The sequence below is a fragment of the Podarcis bocagei genome, assembly GCF_964188305.1.
Source record: "Podarcis bocagei genome assembly, chromosome: 6".
Taxonomy (NCBI): Eukaryota; Metazoa; Chordata; class Lepidosauria; order Squamata; family Lacertidae; genus Podarcis; species Podarcis bocagei.
The window spans coordinates 78,662,302-78,680,654 of NC_138130.1; the positions used below are offsets into that span (position 1 = coordinate 78,662,302).

An 18,353-nucleotide genomic window follows, 5' to 3' on the forward strand; every position below is an offset into this window, starting at 1 on the left:
AAAGTTGTGGAAAATAAATATGAAATTCACAACATGTTTTGCAATAAAAGAAAATATGATGAAAATGACCCACAGATGGTATTTAACACCCACAAGATTGGTGAAAATGTCTTTTTTGTTAAAAAAGGTAAATGTTGGAAGTGTAATGAAAATGAGAGATTTTTTCCACATGTGGTGGTCCTGTAAATTAAGGAATATTGAGAAACTATATATAATGAATTTTTTTAAAGATAATTTTAAAAACTTTCCCCACCTGTGATTTTCCTCTTGGGGATGGAAACAACGGAGGTCCACAAAAAACAAAAGAGTTTATTACTATACACCACTGCCGCAGCTAGAACCTTATTGGCACAAAGGTTGAGAACAAGTATAGTACCCACTAAGGAAGAACGGCTGTGTAAAATGTTTCTTTTTTTTAATAGATTTTTTATTAAGAATTTAAACAAAACATATTATCTTAAAACATATCATCCTTAATCCCCCCCATTTCCCCCCTCCCCCTCCCTCCCATAAAACAAATACCCCCTGACTTCCCAGTTCCAGTCTCTGGTTTCTCTATAAATGCTATTCTCTGCATGTTACAAATTTGTATAGATCCTTAATTTGTCTAACTGTTTGTTATCAATAAAAAGTTTGTGAGTATTTATTCAAAACCTGACAAGCAGTCCAATTCACTTTGTTGTGTCTTTAAGTACTTTGTAAAAGGTTCCCATTCATCTTTAAAGGCACAGTTATCCTTGTCCCGTAGTTTACATGTCAATTTTGCCAATTCTGCATAGTCCATCAATTTCTCTTGCCATACTTCTTTAGTCGGAGTTTCCTCAGTCTTCCATCCTTGTGCTATTAAGACTCTTGCTGCCGTTGTCGCATACATAAACATATTTTTCAACTTCTTTGACAGGTCTTTCCCTACAATCTACAATCCCTAACAAAAATGCTAAAGGTTTTTTGACAAATGTTAGGTGGAACATTTTCTTCAATTTGTTGCATATCATTTCCCAAAAAAATTTAATTACATTACAATCCCACCAAATATGATAAAAAGTCCCCTCCTTCTCCTTACACTTCCAAGATATATTTGAGCTAGTTTTCCCTAACTGCACTGGTGTCATATACCATCTATACATCATCTTCATATAATTCTCCCTCAGCAAAGAACAATGTGTAATTTTTAGATCAATTTTCCATAACCTTTCCCAATCTTCCATCATAATGTTGTGACCTACATCTTGTGCCCATTTGATCATGACTGATTTTACCTCTTCATCTTTCGCCTCCCATTCTAGCAGTATGCTGTATGCAGCCTTCAGTAATTTCACTTTCCCTTCAATCACTTCGATCTGAAACCTAGATCTGGTATAGCTAAATCCTTTCTTACTGTCTTCTTTATATGTTTCGTATAATTGTTGATAGTGCAACCAACTCTGAAAATGATCTTTGATCTCGTCATAATCTCTTAACTTCCATTTTCCATCATGGTCCTTTAATAAATCAACATATGTGAACCATTTTCCTTTCTTTCCAAGTCTGAGCAGTAATGCTTCATGTGGTGAAAGCCACCAAGGGGTCTTTTGTTCCAGTAAGTCTTTATATCTCTTCCATACTCTCATTAGTGATTTCCTAATTATATGGTTATAAAAACTTCTGTGAACCTTCCCTTTCCCATACCATAAATATGGGTGCCAGCCAAATCTGTTATCGTGTCCTTCTAATTCTAATGCCTCTTGCTTATCCAACCTCATCCAGTCCCTGATCCATACCAGACAAGCAGATTCATAGTACAATTTGAGGTCTGGGTGGGCAAACCCACCTCTATATTTTGTGTCTGTAAATATTTTATGTTTTATCCTTGGCCTTTTGCCCCCCCCCCCCCCGATAAATTTTGAAATCTCTTTCTGCCATTTTTTAAAGCATTCATCTTTCAGGATGAGTGGTATTGATTGGAAAAGAAATAGCATTTTTGGCAACACATTCATTTTAATCTCCTATATCTTGCCTAACAATGAGAGATTCATTCTGCTCCATATTTCTAAATTTCTTTTTACCTCAAGCCAGATTTTTTCATAATTATTTTTAAATAGGTTTATATTTCTTGATCTTAACCAAATCCCTAAATACTTGACCTTTTTGTGGACTTCAATCTCAATATCTTGTTCTAACTCTGTTTTTTCCTCTTCCTTCATATTTTTAACTAATAATTTTGTTTTATTCCTATTTAACTTGAATCCTGCCACTTCCCCAATTTTTTTCTATTACTTTGGGGAGTGAAGTTTTAGATTCTTCCACTGCTATCACTAAATCATCTGCATATGCTTTTAACTTAAATTCGCTTTTCCCAGTTTTTACACCTATAATCTCTTTGTCTGCTCTTATGTTTCTGGCAAGTACTTCCAGTACCAGGATGAACAATAATGGTGATAATGGGCATCCTTGTCTCGTTCCTTTTTGGATCTTACAGTCATCCGTTTTCACCTGATTTATAATTAATTTTGCTTTTTGTTCTGAGTAAATCGCTGCTATTCCTTTTAGAAATTTAGAACCACTTCTAATTTGTTCTAGCAGTTTTGTCATGAATTTCCAAATGTGTAAAATGTTTCAGTATGCCAAACTGGCTGGTCTGGTGTACAGGATAAGAGAAAATGAAGATAAGTAAAAAAAGAGGAATGGATAATGTTTCTTGAAAATTTTAAGAACCAGTATAAACAATACATAGCTTAGCAGGACTTTAGTAAATCTAGCAGAGATGAAATAGAGTTTTTAATAGATAACAAACTGGATGATTAAAAAGATGTGGATTACGCAGAGTAGTAGAAAAGCAAAGGAACCAGGATAAGGGTGGAAGGGAAGTCATATGGTATATGTATACATGTTGTATTTGGTACGAAGTTGTAAGTGGAACAGGGAGAGGGAAGGGGCTAAGTATGCTCCCTGTTCCTGTTTTTGAAAATGCAAATGAAATAATAAATGGGGGGGGACTGTAATACAATACGGTATTTAGGTATATAAGTAATGCTGTTATTCCGACCAGTATATAATTATTAACAAGTCATTATAATTTTACAAGTGCGTTCCAAGTGTCATTATATTTATCCATACACTTTCATAACTCCCCCCGCTACTTTGTTCTGAAATGTAGGGAGATGCCCAGGCAGTGGGACATCTCTGCAGCATGCTGAGGAGACGTAACCTTCTCACTACACTTCTGATTGTGTTGCCATGGGGGCTTCTTCTTACACTGTTGCATCAGTACCCATCTACCCGCTACCTCAACCTTCTGAGAAGTAAGTGCACCAAGCCCAGCCTTACAAAGAGCTTCTTTTTACCCCATTGCAATTACAGTGCTCAGGGATAATTAAAATACAAATGTGAATGTGATGAAGGTCTTGGTGGCACTGCAGTGGGTGTTTTATGATTTATTCTCTCTATTCGACTTGCCTTAGAGGAAACAGATGAAAACGTGAAGGTCAAATTTCTCTTCAATAATAGCACACCACTCGCAAGGGAGGATGGACTCTCATCATGTGCTCGGCAGCCGGCTGCTGGAGCAGCTCCAAAAGCAATCCGGAGCTATGTGTACTCCAGGCCTCCCCCGTGGTCAGAGGCTCTGCCTGCCATCTTTGTGATCACCCCTACCTACAGCCGGCCAGTGCAGAAGGCTGAGCTGACCCGTCTGGCCAATACGTTCCTCCACGTGCAGAACCTCCACTGGGTGGTGGTGGAAGACACTCCCAGAAGGACCAACCTAGTATCCAATCTGCTGGAGAAGACAGGGATCAATTTTACGCACCTGAACGTTGAGACGCCTAAGAGTCTGAAGAGCCCTTTCTGGTTCCCATCTCAAAAAGCAAGGGGCACGTTGCAGAGGAATCTTGGACTGCATTGGCTGAGGGAGAATTTCAACACCACACCACCACCAGAGGGTGTGGTCTACTTTGCTGATGATGACAACACCTATAGCCTAGAGATCTTTGAAGAGGTATGAGACTCGAGTTTAGGGTGGTTTCATCTTTGGGGTCCATGATTCAGGCACATTGGTTGAGTGCATTGCCCTGTCCATAGCGGACAGCATTATTTGGGTGGATAGGAAGAGATGCCAAGCTGATGACAATTGAGAGGTGCTGGAGCTCAGTGGAAGAGCACATGTTCTGGCCTTCGGAGCATACCCCCATTGGATTCAATGGGATTTATTTCGGAGTAGACATGGTTAGGATTGTGCTGTTTGTGCTACCATTTTTAACAACGCTATTGCTGTGCTCATTAACCTGTCGGGCTTTTCAGAAGGTGGGTGCATAGAAGGGAAGTCGGAGGAATCAAAGTGGAACGCTTGAGGAATTCTCAGAGGAACGGCCATCACAATTTTGTTTTCTTTCTGACAAGCAGATGCGCTACACAAAGAAGGTGTCTGTCTGGCCAGTTGCCTTTGCCGGGGGCCTGAGGTACGAGTCCCTAAAGCTGAGCCCAGCAGGCAAAGTGGTGGGCTGGAAGGTGGCGTATGACCCTACGCGGCCCTTTGCCATTGACATGGCTGGCTTTGCCATCAGCCTCAGGCTGATCCTGGAGAAGCCTCAGGCCACTTTCAAGCTGGACGGAGTGAAACCAGGTTACCAAGAAACTAGTATTCTGCAGGATCTGGTTACGATGGATGAACTGGAGCCCAGAGCCGCCAACTGCACAAAGGTTAGCATGGCCTGAATGTTTGCGCAACAGCCTTGCCCCCCTGCCATCCACTTCCACTCTGGAAGGTGCCTCTCATTGGAGATTATGCAGGCCAAAGGTGGATTTGGGCGAGAGCGTCCAGTTCTGTTGCGTTAGGCACAGAGCTTCTGTTGCATTGGGCACAGAGCCGTAACTATGACATCCAACGGAAGGCGGGGGGGGGGGGGGAGGACCGGATTTTAGTGTCACACAGGGGTCCCCTGAAATTTGAGACACCCAGGTCTGCCATGGGGTGGGCACCCACTGCTGAGTGTTTCCAGCATGTTTTAGCATCTTACTGCAATGAACGTTAACGTTTTACTGATATTTTATGAAATGTCTTATGGCTCAACATTCTGTGGCTACAGAGTATGCTTCGTCTTCATTTGGGGTATTCCCAAACACTGGGGTTCCGCCAAGCCCTCCGATCCCCCTCCCTCTTGTGCAAATATGGGGGTTGTTTGGTTACAAAGGGATCAGTGCTCATGGAATTGTTCGTTGGTTTGTTTCATATTCTGCTTGATTGTAAAAAATAAAATAAAAACCCACCTCAAAGCAGTTTACAGAAAGATAAGCAATAAAATTAAATTTCAAGCGTAATTTAAGTACACAGTTATAAAACTAAAACAGATTAAAATTACCTCAACTCAGATGAATCCCACATTAGTAGGAGTGATTGTTATTTAATTGGGGTTTTTTCATTTTTAAAAGGGAAGGTTATTGCTTTGTTTTCTTTTTTGTTTTAATTATTTACTTGGTGTTTTTATCTTATATTTTATTCTGTGAACCGCCCAGAGATCTTGTGACAAAGGACAGAATATACATTTAATTCGTTAATTCATTAATAGATAGAGCAGTATCAACATGCCCTTCCAACAAGGCTTGCAGCTCCTATCGATGTATACATGTTCCAGAGATTCTTCTGTTCAGACAGTAAAGTTCTGTTCAGATGTATATGTTCCAGAGGTTTCATGAATGGCTGCCATGCATATTTGCCAATATTTGCCTTCAGGCTCAGCCATGACATCCTAATAAGGTGCACATTATCTCTGTAGGTCTTGGTTTGGCACACGAGGACGGAAAAGCCAGGACTGGGTAATGAAGGCAAATACGGATTCACAGATCCAAGGATGGAGGTGTAATCGGGAAATCAATAAGAAGACAAAAAGAGACAATGCAATGCATCTTAAGTTATTAAATGGTATGATGTATTTTTGTTGTTGCTGATTCTCTCATCTAGTTCAAGACTGATTCAAAGAGAAATTATATTTCAAGAATATATGTGGGGGAGGAATGCTGATACCTTCTTCAGATATCCACAATCCTTTGCACAAACTTAATTTCAAGCTCTGTTGAAGATTGTATTTAGCTGCGTTTAGGAAAAAAATGCACTGGTTTAATTTCTGAGGCAGATGCGTGAAGATGAGAAAGACGGACCTTTGGCTGTGAAGATAGCTTCATGCATGGTGCTTAGATAGTCAGTCTAACATTGTCATTTCCCTCACCCACCCTGCTCCGCAGCTAAGCTCAGATGATACTCAGAATAGCTACCGTACCCTTGGCATGCTTCAATGGAGACTGTTGTAGCTTTTAAAAAGCTATCAAGTCAACTTTTAGTTCAAGAAGACCCATAAATAAATAAATCTGCATTTAAAAAGGAAACCTGTGACCTTGATAAGAACTTCAGTTTGGATTCAGAAAACTATCCCTGTTTAATTGGGATTTGAAAGGATGGGAAGAATGAAAACAATGCAGTCTAAAAGGGAACTTAACAGTGAAACCTATGCACCTTTTCCCAGAAATTTAATAAGCATGCATATGGTTGCAGCCTATTTAATATATAGTACCATTTTAGATCTGGAGGGATGTGCTTTAAATAGAGGATGGACTATTGTCTTAACTCCACAACAACTTAATACAAACAATAGTATATCTGCTTCATTTTATTAGCATCATCACTTTTAGGGACTCTGGAGCCACACCCTTTTAATCAAAGTCAGCTTTTATTCCAGCACTACTGTCTAGCCTTTCAAAGCCCTATTCGGACATTCAAAAGAATGTTTGTTGTTTAGTCGTTTAGTCATGTCCGACTCTTCGTGACCCCATGGACCAGAGCACGCCAGGCACTCCTGTCTTCCACTGCCTCCCGCAGTTTGGTCAAACTCATGCTTCAAGAACACTGTCCAACCATCTCATCCTCTGTCGTCCCCTTCTCCTTGTGCCCTCCATCTTTCCCAACATCAGGGTCTTTTCCAGGGAGTCTTCTCTTCTCATGAGGCGGCCAAAGTATTGGAGCCTCAGCTTTAGAATACCACCCCATTTTTGTGCAGTTTTGTGATTTCTCCCATCCCCCACTAGGTTTACAGAGCTGAAGTCAGTGGGATTCTAGGCAAAATGTTTGTTTCTTTATTAAAGTATTTGGAACCCACTACCAGTGCAGTTTACAAATTTATAACACAGTACCTCTCCACACACTTACAATTTAAGACCTGGAAAATAAAAGAAAAAGTCTTGAGTATATGGAATGATCTGAGACTCAAATGCTCATACGAAACCAGTATAGAGCTATTATGAAGGTTGACTGGGAACTGACTATAATGACTGTGACTAGACGCTTACAAGGTGATGGTAGAAGAGGTCCAGACTAGATCTGATAGTGGTAGTTCAGCATGTTTACTTCCAGAATATCCACAATTAATTAGCAAAGGGTGAGCAGGCTGAAGATTCACTTCAACCGGTGGAGAGAATTTCACAGACATGAACAACTTAGATCTTATGATCCTAATCAGGGGACTCAGCTAGACTGGTGAAAAACAAGTGATTTATATGTGTTGTATGTGCAAAACGAGTGGCGCTGTTGGCTAAACCACTGAGCCTAGGGCTTGCCAATCAGAAGGTTGGCAGTTCGAATCCCTGCAACAGGGTGAACTCCCATTGCTCAGTCCCAGCTCCTGCCAACCAAGCAGTTCAAAAGCACGTCAAAGTGCAAGTAGATAAATAGGTACCGTTCTGGAAGGAAGGTAAACAGCATTTCTGTATGCTGCTCTGGTTTCACCAGAAGTGGCTTAGTCATGCTGGTCACATGACCTGGAAAATCTGTCTGCGGACAAACGTCAGCTCCCTCGTTCAGTAAAGCGAGATGAGCACCGCAACCCCAGAGTCGTTCGTGACAGGACTTAACTGTCAGGTGTCCTCAGATGGATTAATGGCAAAATACCGTATTTTTTGCTCTATAACACGCACCTGACCATAACACGCACATCGTTTTTAGAGGAGGAAAACAAGGGAAAAAACATTCTGAATGAAACAGTGGATGTATCATTTTTGTGCTTCATGCTGTGGCCACAGACATGTGATCTGATGGTGAATTTGGGGTGACCCAATGCAAAAATCCTGAGAATTCCTGTGGATCCATGCTTTGTAACCACGTTTTTGCACCATTGCAGCCCCAGGCAACAGTGGGTGCGTGATTTTTTTGGTGCAGGCTGTAGCCATGGACATGCTATGTGATCTGATGGTGAATTTGGGGTGACCCAGTGCAAAAATCCTGAGGATCCATGTGGATCCATGCTTTGTAACCACATTTTTGCACCATTGCAGCCCCAGGCAACAGTGGGTGCGTGATTTTTTTGGTGCAGGCTGTAGCCATGGACATGCTATGTGATCTGATGGTGAATTTGGGGTGACCCAATGCAAAGATCCTGAGAATCCCTGTGGATCCATGCTTTGTAACCACATTTTTGCACCATTGCAGCCCCAGGCAACAGTGGGTGCGTGATTTTTTTGGTGCAGGCTGTAGCCATGGACATGCTATGTGATCTGATGGTGAATTTGGGGTGACCCAATGCAAAGATCCTGAGGATCCATATGGATCTATGCTTTGTAATCATGTTTTAAGTGGGGAGCGAAGGAAAAACAAAGAAGGGACATGAGAGGGGTGTGCAGAGAAGCAGCTGGCTAAGAATGCAGGAGAGGGATTTAATGGGAGGGAGGAAAGAAAGGCAAAAGTTTCTCCCCACCCAAGCCAGCCATCTCTCTCTCTCTCTCTCTCTCTCTCTCTCTCTCTCTCTCTCCCCCTCCCTCCCTCCCCCTCTCTCTCCCTCCCACCCCTCTCTCTCTCTCTCCCTCCCCCCCTCTCTCTCCCTCTCCCCCAGCAGCACCGGAGCACAGAGAGGAACTAGAAGGAACGACACTCTGCTTTCCCCTCTGCTTGCCTGGAGGGGAGGGGCTTTCCCTGCTCTTTGTTCCATTTGAGCAAACAGCAACCGAAACAGAACAGGGTGGGCAGTAAGACCCTGAGGCAGAATGCAGGAAAGCAGCCGCTTCCTCTTTTCAGGTTTCCCTTCTCCGTGAAGCGCGATTTGATTTTTGCCTGATTTTTCGGCTCCAGGGGCCACACATTCGCTCAATAACACGCACAGACATTTCCCCTTCCTTTTTAGGAGAAAAAAATCTGCGTGTTATAGAGGGGAAAATACGGTATTATAAAAAATTAAGTAACAGCTGGTAAATCCATTCAAAGATCTGATGAATGAGATTTTAAAAACAGGTGAAATCCCAGGAACATGGAAATAAGCTTATATCACAGTAATTCCAAAACAAGATTCTGATTTGCTGCAAATAAAAAATTATAGACCTATTTCTTTATTAAATAATAATTATAAACTATTTGCAAATATCTTAGCCACTAGAATGAAAAAAATATTAAGAGAGTGTATACATCAAGATCAGGTAGGATTTCTTCCAGGTAGACAAATGAAAGCGGAAGAGACCCCGTAAGAGACCCCGTAAGGGGTATCGGAACGTGGAGGGGGTAGCGGTGCTGTGAATCCATCGCTCTTTCCGCGGAAGCGAAGCCGCGCGGCTGCTGCTGATTAGCGCTGACCTTTCTTCCTTCAACAACTGAATTGAAACAACTTACTCGTGAGTAAGAAATCTAAAGTTTTATTGGGAATTAATTTGGTGAAATTCGGCTGAAAGCGGGAGACGCTAAAAAGGAAGTCAGTCTTCCGGCTCTGCTTAAAGTGTCAAGCAAAGACTTTTCTAAAGCGGAAGCATTGAAAGGAGCTTAAAAGAAGTTGGAATTTACTTTGCAAACTTGATCTAGACTGTTCAAATCTTAAAAAAAAAGTTATAACAGCTTCGTAAGTGGATTAAAACTGTGGTCTCTCTTCTTCCCTATCTGTGGATTACAAAGTTTCGAAACCCGGCTCCCGATCTGCTTGGATATAAGTTGTATCGGACTGCGGTAACTGTATATAAAACACAAAACTAGATCGGGCTATTTTGTATCTGGAAAAGAAAAGGGAACTGTTGCATGCACCTTCGTTAAGAACTATTATTCTCTGCAGTTAAAATTGAATGGAAGATCCCCCTGTTTTGGATGTTATTTAACTTTTATTTTTTCTTTCTCCTTCTTTGTGGGAATTTAATGGCGGAAACTCTTTATCCTTCTCTCCTAAATTTGTTTTTGGGAGCTCCCCCTACTGGATTATAGAACTAATAGTCTCTGAGAACTGCCGGTTTTTTTTTTCTGGATGTTTACTCTCTCTGGATTGTTTCCCATGGGATTTACAATTTGACCTTGATCCTGGGACAGCTGTGGAATGAGTGGCGCACCAAAAACAAGGGCTGCAAAGAAAGCAAAACAATCTGAACTTGTGCAAACAACTTTGCCTGGACAGCTACGCAGATCGTCGGTTCCAATAGTGACAGGTCTGCAAGAAGGACAAATTATACAACCACCCTTAGGGGAGATGGCTGCTGGAGGGATAGATCCTGTTTCTAAAGAAATATTGGAACAACTGGCAGCACTGAATAAGAAAGCTGACGAACAGGCAGCTAGATTTGATGAACAATCTGCTAAATTTGATCAGGTGACAGCTTCCATTAATAAATTGACAGACCAGGTCACTAAAAATACACAGGCAATAAGCAATATTGAAAAGGCCACAACAGAAAACCGAAAATTAGTTGAAGAAGTAAATACAAAAACAGACGAAAACAAAAAGAGGATAGAGGAATTAAGAGGGGAGGTGAGGCCACTGAGTAGACAGGTAACTGAACAGCAAGCGTACCTGTCCCTGGCAGAATTGAAAAACAGGGAAAATAATCTCAGATTGAGAAATATTCCAGAATCCGAAAAAGAGGACTTGATCGGCTTTTTGACAACAGAAATCTCCAAATTTTGGGGATTGACAGAAGAGAAGGACTTTAAAATAGTCACCGCTTTTAGACTAGGAAGAGTGGTCAAGAAGGATAAACCAAGAGATTGCTTGATCATTTTGAGATCAAAGCAAGAAAAAGACAACATACTCGGCCTACATTTTAAAAATTCTTTGGTGATACAGGGAAAGACGGCAGAAATCTTCAGAGATATACCAAAACAGCTTTTGGATTTAAGAACCACGTATAAAGACCTAGCAAGCCTATTGAGAAACAATAAAATCCCTTATAGGTGGGAATTCCCTCAAGGACTATCTTTTACCTTGAAAGAGAGGAAGGTAAGAATTAGAACAGCGGAGGAGCAAGAAAAGTTTCTAAACGATCACGGGGAGGACCTTCGGAAAGGAGTAGCAGGAGCCTGGCCACTTCCTCCGTTTGGTGTCAACCCGGTTCCACCTCCAGGTGAAGAAGACAAAGGAGATACCCCTACTGACAAATAAATTGATCCAGGATGTCTCTGCAGTTACTTAGTTGGAACATAAATGGCGCAAATTCTCCCGAAAAAAGGAAGAAGATTTTTCACATTTTAAGAAAAGAGCAATTGGACGTTATTTGTCTTCAAGAAACGCATGTGACCAGGCTCCACAGGAGAGTGTTAATTAATAAGAAACTAGGCCAAGAGTTTATTTCATCAGACAAGGTTAAAAAAAGAGGAGTAGTGATTTATGCAAAGGAGAACCTGGCACCAAAATTGGTATTTAAAGATGAACAAGGAAGAATTTTGGCGATTGAAATACAATCACAAGGAGAAAAATTTCTGATAGTTGGAATATATGCACCAAATGATGGGAAATCGGAATTTTACAAGAGACTGCACGAGACAATGCTGGATCATATTGACTATACCAACATCATTTTGATGGGAGATATGAATGGGGTAGTCTCTACCTACATGGATAAGTCACAAAACCAAAACCTGAACAAGGATGGCAGACTTCCAAAGACCTTCTTTGAACTTACAGACAATATGGATCTGATTGACATTTGGAGGACAAAGAACCCTCTAGGCATGGAGGGAACTTTCTTCTCTGAGGCCCATCTATCATGGACAAGAATCGACCAAATCTGGATATCAAGAGGACTGGCACCTAAGACAAAAAAAATAGAGACCTGTCCTAAAACCTGCTCCGACCACAATGCTTTGAAAATGGACTTGAGACTCACACCAGCTGGATCCTTCAGATGGAGAATGAATGACTACTTGTTTAGAGATCAGGAGATTGTGAAGAAGGCCCAAAAAACGCTGAAAGACTATTTTGAAATAAACTTGAATACTTCGGTGGAAAAGAAGACAATCTGGGACGCGAGTAAAGCCGTTATGAGAGGGTTCCTGATACAACAGAACACCATCAAAAAGAAGCTCTGGAATGGTAAAAAGGACAAGACTTTGGAAAGAATAAGAGAGGGAGAAAGAAAACTGAGATTAAATCCAAAATCAAAAGAGGTCTTAAGAGAAATAAAATTTTATCAAGTACAATATACAAAATTGATAAACCAAGAAATCGAATGGAAAATTAAACAGATGAAACAAAGATCATTTGAGTCGGCGAATAAATGTGGGAAGCTGCTGGCATGGCAGCTGAAGAAGAGACAAAAATTGAACTTTGTTACCAATCTGGAGGTTGAAGGAGAATGTATTCAGAAACCAGAAGAAATTAGAAAGTGTTTCCAGAGATACTTTAAAATGCTGTACACCCAAGGACCACAAGCAGAGATTGAAATAAATAATTTCTTAAAAAGTCATGGCCTGCAAAAGCTAACACAAGACAAACAAACAACCCTGAACTGTAGAATAACACAACAGGAAATTGAAAGAGCCATTCAGAATCTGCAAATAGGCAAATCCCCGGGCCCAGATGGGCTTACCTCCAAATACTACAAGACTTTGATGGAATATTTGACACAACCATTAATGGAGGTATGCAACCAGATCATGGAAGGGAAGGGGGCACCAGAATCGTGGAAAGAAGCATTCATCACTCTGATACCAAAATTGGAATCTGAAAAGACTCAACTCAGAAATTATCGTCCCATCTCACTCCTAAACATGGATTACAAAATCTTTGCTGATATTTTAGCAAACAGACTGAAAAAAGTTTTGAATGAAGTAATTCATAAGGACCAAGCAGGCTTTCTCCCTGGTAGGCATTTGTCTGATAATACTAGGAATATTATTGATGTTTTGGAGCTACTTCAGACAAATATGAATACAAAAGCAGTTCTGATTTTTATAGATGCGGAGAAGGCCTTCGACAATATATCTTGGAAATTTATGAAGAAAAATTTGGAAGGGATGGGAGTGGGAAGGGCGTTTCAAAATAGTATTGAAGCAATCTATTCAGAACAAAAGGCTAAATTGATAGTAAACAGCGTGGTGACGGAGGAGTTTAAAATTGAAAAAGGGACACGACAGGGGTGCCCCCTATCACCCTTGTTATTTATTTCTGTCCTGGAGGTTTTACTGAACTGGATTAGGAGGGATCAGCTGGTGGAGGGAATACAGGTCGGAGAAAAGCAATACAAACTTAAGGCCTTTGCAGACGATTTGGTTTTGACACTACAGGAGCCAGAAATCAGTACAAAAAGAGCTCTTGAACTAATTTCTGAGTTTGGTCGGGTGGCGGGATTCAAGTTGAACAAACAAAAAACTAAGGTTCTGGCAAAAAACTTGACATCTGCAGAAATAGATGGGTTTCAGAAGGAAACAGAATTAAATGTGGCTACAAAAGTGAAATACCTAGGGGTTAATTTGACTGGGAGAAATTTGAATTTATTTAAGGACAACTATGAAAAATGCTGGTCAGAAATTAAAAAGGACTTGGAAACTTGGTCAAGATTGAAACTTACCTTGTCGGGAAGAATTGCTGCGGTAAAGATGAATGTATTGCCAAGAATGTTGTTCTTGTTTCAAACCCTTCAGATCGTGGACAGAGTGGAATGTTTTGGAAAGTGGCAGAGAGATATTACGAAATTTGTCTGGCAGGGCAAAAAGCCCCGAATAAAATTTAAGATATTAACAGACGCAAAGGAAAGAGGGGGGTTTGCCCTGCCGGACTTAAGATTGTACTATGAAGCTGCATCTCTCTGCTGGATGAAAGATTGGTTTCTGTTGGAAAACACTGATGTCCTAGATCTAGAAGGGCATAGTAATGTGTATGGGTGGCATGCATATCTGTGGTACGACAAGGCAAAGTCTCATAAATTGTTTAAAAGCCATATTGTCAGGAAAGCCTTACTTATTGTCTGGACTAAATACAAGGACTTACTTGAAAGCAAGACCCCGAGGTGGTTATCACCGACGGAGGCTAAGGCCATAAAACTACGTAATATGGGGAGTGGCTGGTTGAGATATTGTGATATAATTGAGAGAGATGGTGATACTTGGAGGTTGCAGAGTTTTGAAAAATTGAAAGGAAAGGTGCGAGACTGGTTTCATTATGCCCAAATTCTAGAGATTTTTAAAAAGGACAAAAAAATTGGTTTCCAGGTGGAGAAATCAAAATTAGAGACAGAACTACTTGAACCTAAGACGAAAGTGCTTTCAAGAATGTATAACTTGCTGCTTGAATGGAATACCCAAGATGAGATAGTTAAATCAGCAATGATAAAATGGGCACAAGACATTGGGTACAACATTATGTCTGAAGACTGGGAAAGGTTGTGGACCACCGGTATGAAATTTACGGCATGTAGTGCCTTAAAGGAAAACATTATGAAAATGGTATACAGGTGGTACATGACCCCAGTTAAACTTGCAAAGATTTATCACTTGTCTGATAATAAATGTTGGAAATGCAAGGAGGCTGAAGGAACTTTTTTTCACCTCTGGTGGACATGCCCGAGGGTGAAGGCTTTTTGGGAAATGATTTATAATGAGTTGAAAAAGGTGTTTAAATACACCTTTTGCAAGAAACCAGAGGCCTTCCTCCTGGGCATTGTGGGCCAGAGAGTGTTAAAAAAAGATAGAACCTTCTTCTTATATGCAACCACAGCAGCAAGGATTCTTATAGCTAAATACTGGAAAGCACAGGAACTACCCACGCTGGAAGAATGGCATTCGCAGCTGATCGACTATATGGAATTAGCCGAAATGACAGGCAGAATCCGAGACCTGGGAGATGATGCAGTGGAAGAGGACTGGAAAAAATTTAAGGACTATTTACAAAAACATTATAAGTTATATGAATGTTGAGAGTTTGCTAAGTGCTTTGGAAAAACACGCCTCAGTATTGAAATTGGTAAATGATAGAAACTAAGTTTTAAGATTTTGAAACGTATAAATTATGGATTATATAACTAAATGAAAACACAAAAACAACTGAAATAAGGTATTAATTTGCTGTTTATTTTTTATTGTAAAGAAGGCAGGGGATGGAGGACGTGGGGAAGTCTGGTTGATTATGAAAATTGATCTGAAAAAGTGAATTTCTTCTTTTTCTTTATAACCTCTTTTCTTTTCTGTAAAACCGCTTTTGTTGTGTTATTGATGTTGTATTTTTACCCTGGAAAAAAGCAAATAAAAAAACTATTATAAAAAAAGACAAATGAAAGCGAATATAAGAAATATTCTGAATGTAATAGAATACCTGGAGGTAAAAAATGGGGGGGGGGAGCAGCAATGATGTTTATGGATGCTGAAAAAGCTTTTGATAATGTTTCTTGGGATTTCATTAAAAAAATTGCTTGAAGAAATTGATTGTGGATCTAAATTTTTAAAAGGAATAGAAGCAATATATTCAGAACAGGAGGCCAAGCTAATTGTAAATCAGGTCATAGCGGATGAGTGCAAGATGCAAAAAGGAACTAGACAAGGATGCCCGCTGTCACCACTGTTGTTCATTCTGGTCCTGTAAGTACTTGCAAGAAATATAAGAGCAGATAAAGAGATTATAGGGATAAAAACTGGAAAAAGTGAATTTAAATTGAAAGCATATGCTGATGACTTAGTAATTACGGTGGAGGAGCCAAAAAATTCTCTTCCTAGAGTGATAGAAAAGATTTGAGAATTTGGGGAAGTGGCAGGATTTAAATTAAATAGAAATAAAACTAAGCTATTAGTAAAAAAATGAAGAAGAGAAGAAGAAGAAGAAGAAGAAGAAGAAGAAGAAGAAGAAGAAGAAGAAGAAGAAGAAGAAGAAGAAGAAGAAGAATAGTAGTAGTAGTAGTAGTAGTAGTAGTAGTAGTTTGGATTTGATATCCCACTTTATCACTACCCGAAGGAGTCTCAAAGCGGCTAACATTCTCCTTTCCCTTCCTCCCCCACAACAAACACTCTGTGAGGTGAGTGGAGCTGAGAGACTTCAGAGAAGTGTGACTAGCCCAAGGTCACCCAGCAGCTGCATGTGGAGGAGTGGAGACGCGAACCCGGTTCCCCAGATTACGAATCTACCGCTCTTAACCACTACACCACACTGGCTCTCCATTCTGGTCCTAAGAAAAGAGAGCTGAAGCAAAGTATTAAGATAGAAATCCATAAAAAAGCAAAATACTTTGGGATATGGTTAACAGCAGGAAATATAAAAGTGTATAAAGACGATTGTGAAAAAGTGTGGTCTGAGATAAAAAGGAATTTAGAAGTATGGAGTAGAATGAACCTCTCCCTACTAGGAAAAATAGCAACGATAAAAATGAATGTATTGCCAAAAATGCTCTTTCTCTTTCAGACAGTCCCAGTAATGGTGAAAGATGACTGCCTCAAAAAATGGCAGAAGGATATTTCTAAGTTGGGGGGGGGGGAGGCCAAGGATTAAACATAAGATACTTACAGATATAAAAGAAAGAGGCAGGTTTGCCCTCCCAGACCTTAAATTGTACTATGAGGCTGCGTGTTTGGTCTGGATTAGGGACTGGATAAAACTGGAAAAGGAAGAGGCATTAGATTTGGAAGGCCATGATAATAGATTTGGATGGCATGCATATTTATGGTATGGGAAAGGGAAAGTTCACAAAGGGTTTTATACTCATATCATTAGAAGATCATTAATGAGGGTGTGGGAGAGATATAAAGGTCTATTAGAACAAAAAAAACACCCTGGTGGCTATCACCAACTGAAGCTTCATTGCTCAAGCCGCTTGGTAAAAAGGGGAAATGGCCTACATACAGAGATTTGCTGAAGGATCAAGAAGGAAAATGGAAATTAAAAGATTATGAGGAAATAAAAGACCATTTTCAGAGTTAGTTACATTGCAGACAACTACATGAGATGTACAAGGAAGACAACAAGAAAGGGTTTAGTTATACAACTTCTAGATTTCAAAAGGAAGTGATAGAAGAAGTGAAGCTGTTGAAGAAAGCATATAGTATTTTGCTAGAATGGGAAACAAAAGATGAGGAGGTCAAAACGGTTATGATCAAGTGAACACAAGATATAGGACATAATATACAATTTGAGGACTGGGAAAAATTGTGGAAAGTAAATCTGAAATTTACAGATTGTTCTCTTTTGAAAGAAAATTACATGAAAATGATGTATAGATGGTATATTACACCAGTACAGATAGCAAAAATGTTCAAAACCGGGTCAAACACATGTTGGAAATGTAAAGGAAAAGAAGGGACTTTCTATCATATGTGGTGGGAATGTAGAGAAATGAAATTTTTTTGGGAAATGATATACAATGAACTGAAAGAAATGTTTAAAAACCAGAAGCATTTCTGTTAGGGATTCTAGGACAAAACCTGCCAAGAAAAATAAAGAATTTATTTATGTATGCTACAACAGCAGCCAGAGTCTTGATAGCACAAGGATGGAAGAATGAGGAAATCCCAACGAAAGAACAGTGGCAAGAAAAATTGATGAGTTATGCAGAACTGGCTAAATTGACATACAAACTGCGGGACAAGGGCAACTGTAACTTTAAGGAAGAATGGGAGCTTTTCACAAATTATCTAAAAAGACAACAAAATTAACTAGACTCCTTGGAAGGGTTCAAATAAACATACACAAATTTATTGGTTGATAACATGATAGATGGATAACGTAAGGATAGGTATAATTTTATAACATGCAGAAAATAATATGTGCTGAGAAATCAGAGAGAGGAACTGAGGGAAGTGTCTGAAGGGGAGGGTTAGAAGGGGGTGGGGAAAGGGGGGAAAATAATGAATATGATATGTTTTGATAGTTTTTATGTTGAAGTTGTTAATAAAAATATTTTTTTAAAAAAATAATAACTGTCAGGGGTCCTTTACCTTTATGTGCGATATAACAGTGTACCACCAGATGGCGCTGTGGGGTTCCATTTTTTTCCTGTACCTGTTTTCCCTGTTTAAATTTACAACATGTTTAACTGAAACATTTCTTTGATGTGTCTAGATCCAGCACAGTACTTATTTATTATTACTATTTGTTAGGGCTGCCATACACCCTAACAAGGAAAGAAATGAAACTGGTTTCAGGAAGCAGTGTCTGCAGTGATACTGCTGATAAACA

General features: G+C 39.9%; 1 protein-coding gene and 2 long non-coding RNA genes across 5 annotated transcripts in view; 1 reads left to right on the forward strand and 2 right to left on the reverse strand.

Annotated features, from left to right (window-relative positions):
- Nucleotides 1–2,256: 2,256 nt before the first annotated feature.
- On the forward strand, nt 2,257–17,698 carry LOC308589106 (galactosylgalactosylxylosylprotein 3-beta-glucuronosyltransferase 1-like). Of its 2 annotated transcripts, XR_014009077.1 has the most exons (5): nt 2,257–3,281; nt 3,441–3,976; nt 4,381–4,677; nt 5,751–5,896; nt 17,643–17,698. XR_014009077.1 is itself a non-coding variant. In XM_081198009.1 (4 exons), the coding sequence occupies exons 1-4, from the start codon at nt 3,170–3,172 to the stop codon at nt 5,835–5,837; spliced, it is 1,032 nt and encodes a 343-aa protein (XP_081054135.1). In that variant the 5' UTR covers nt 2,257–3,169; the 3' UTR covers nt 5,838–7,905. The 2 variants fall into 2 exon arrangements, 1 of the variants encoding a protein (XP_081054135.1); XM_081198009.1 differs by lacking the exon at nt 17,643–17,698 and having other exon boundaries at nt 5,751–7,905.
- LOC308589151 lies at nt 8,591–9,183 on the reverse strand. Of its 2 annotated transcripts, none has more exons than XR_014009099.1 (2): nt 8,803–9,183; nt 8,591–8,759 (listed from the first exon to the last, which is right to left on the reverse strand). It is a non-coding gene; the product is annotated as an uncharacterized lncRNA (long non-coding RNA). The 2 variants fall into 2 exon arrangements; XR_014009100.1 differs by having other exon boundaries at nt 8,591–8,765.
- The window catches only part of LOC308589180, a 59,685-nt gene continuing 58,522 nt past the window's right edge, over nt 17,191–18,353 (reverse strand). Inside the window, exon 2 of the long non-coding RNA XR_014009133.1 lies at nt 17,191–17,358. This is a non-coding gene — a long non-coding RNA (uncharacterized lncRNA). The remainder of the gene's footprint in view (nt 17,359–18,353) is intronic.

Bases quoted from the DNA above. Each gene is read 5' to 3' on its own strand.
- LOC308589106 (XM_081198009.1), top strand. From the start codon at position 3,170: ATGCTGAGGAGACGTAACCTTCTCACTACACTTCTGATTGTGTTGCCA. The intron at 3,977-4,380 runs GTATGAGACTCG...TCTGACAAGCAG, and splicing joins GCCTAGAGATCTTTGAAGAG to ATGCGCTACACAAAGAAGGT. The intron at 4,678-5,750 runs GTTAGCATGGCC...TTATCTCTGTAG, and splicing joins GAGCCGCCAACTGCACAAAG to GTCTTGGTTTGGCACACGAG.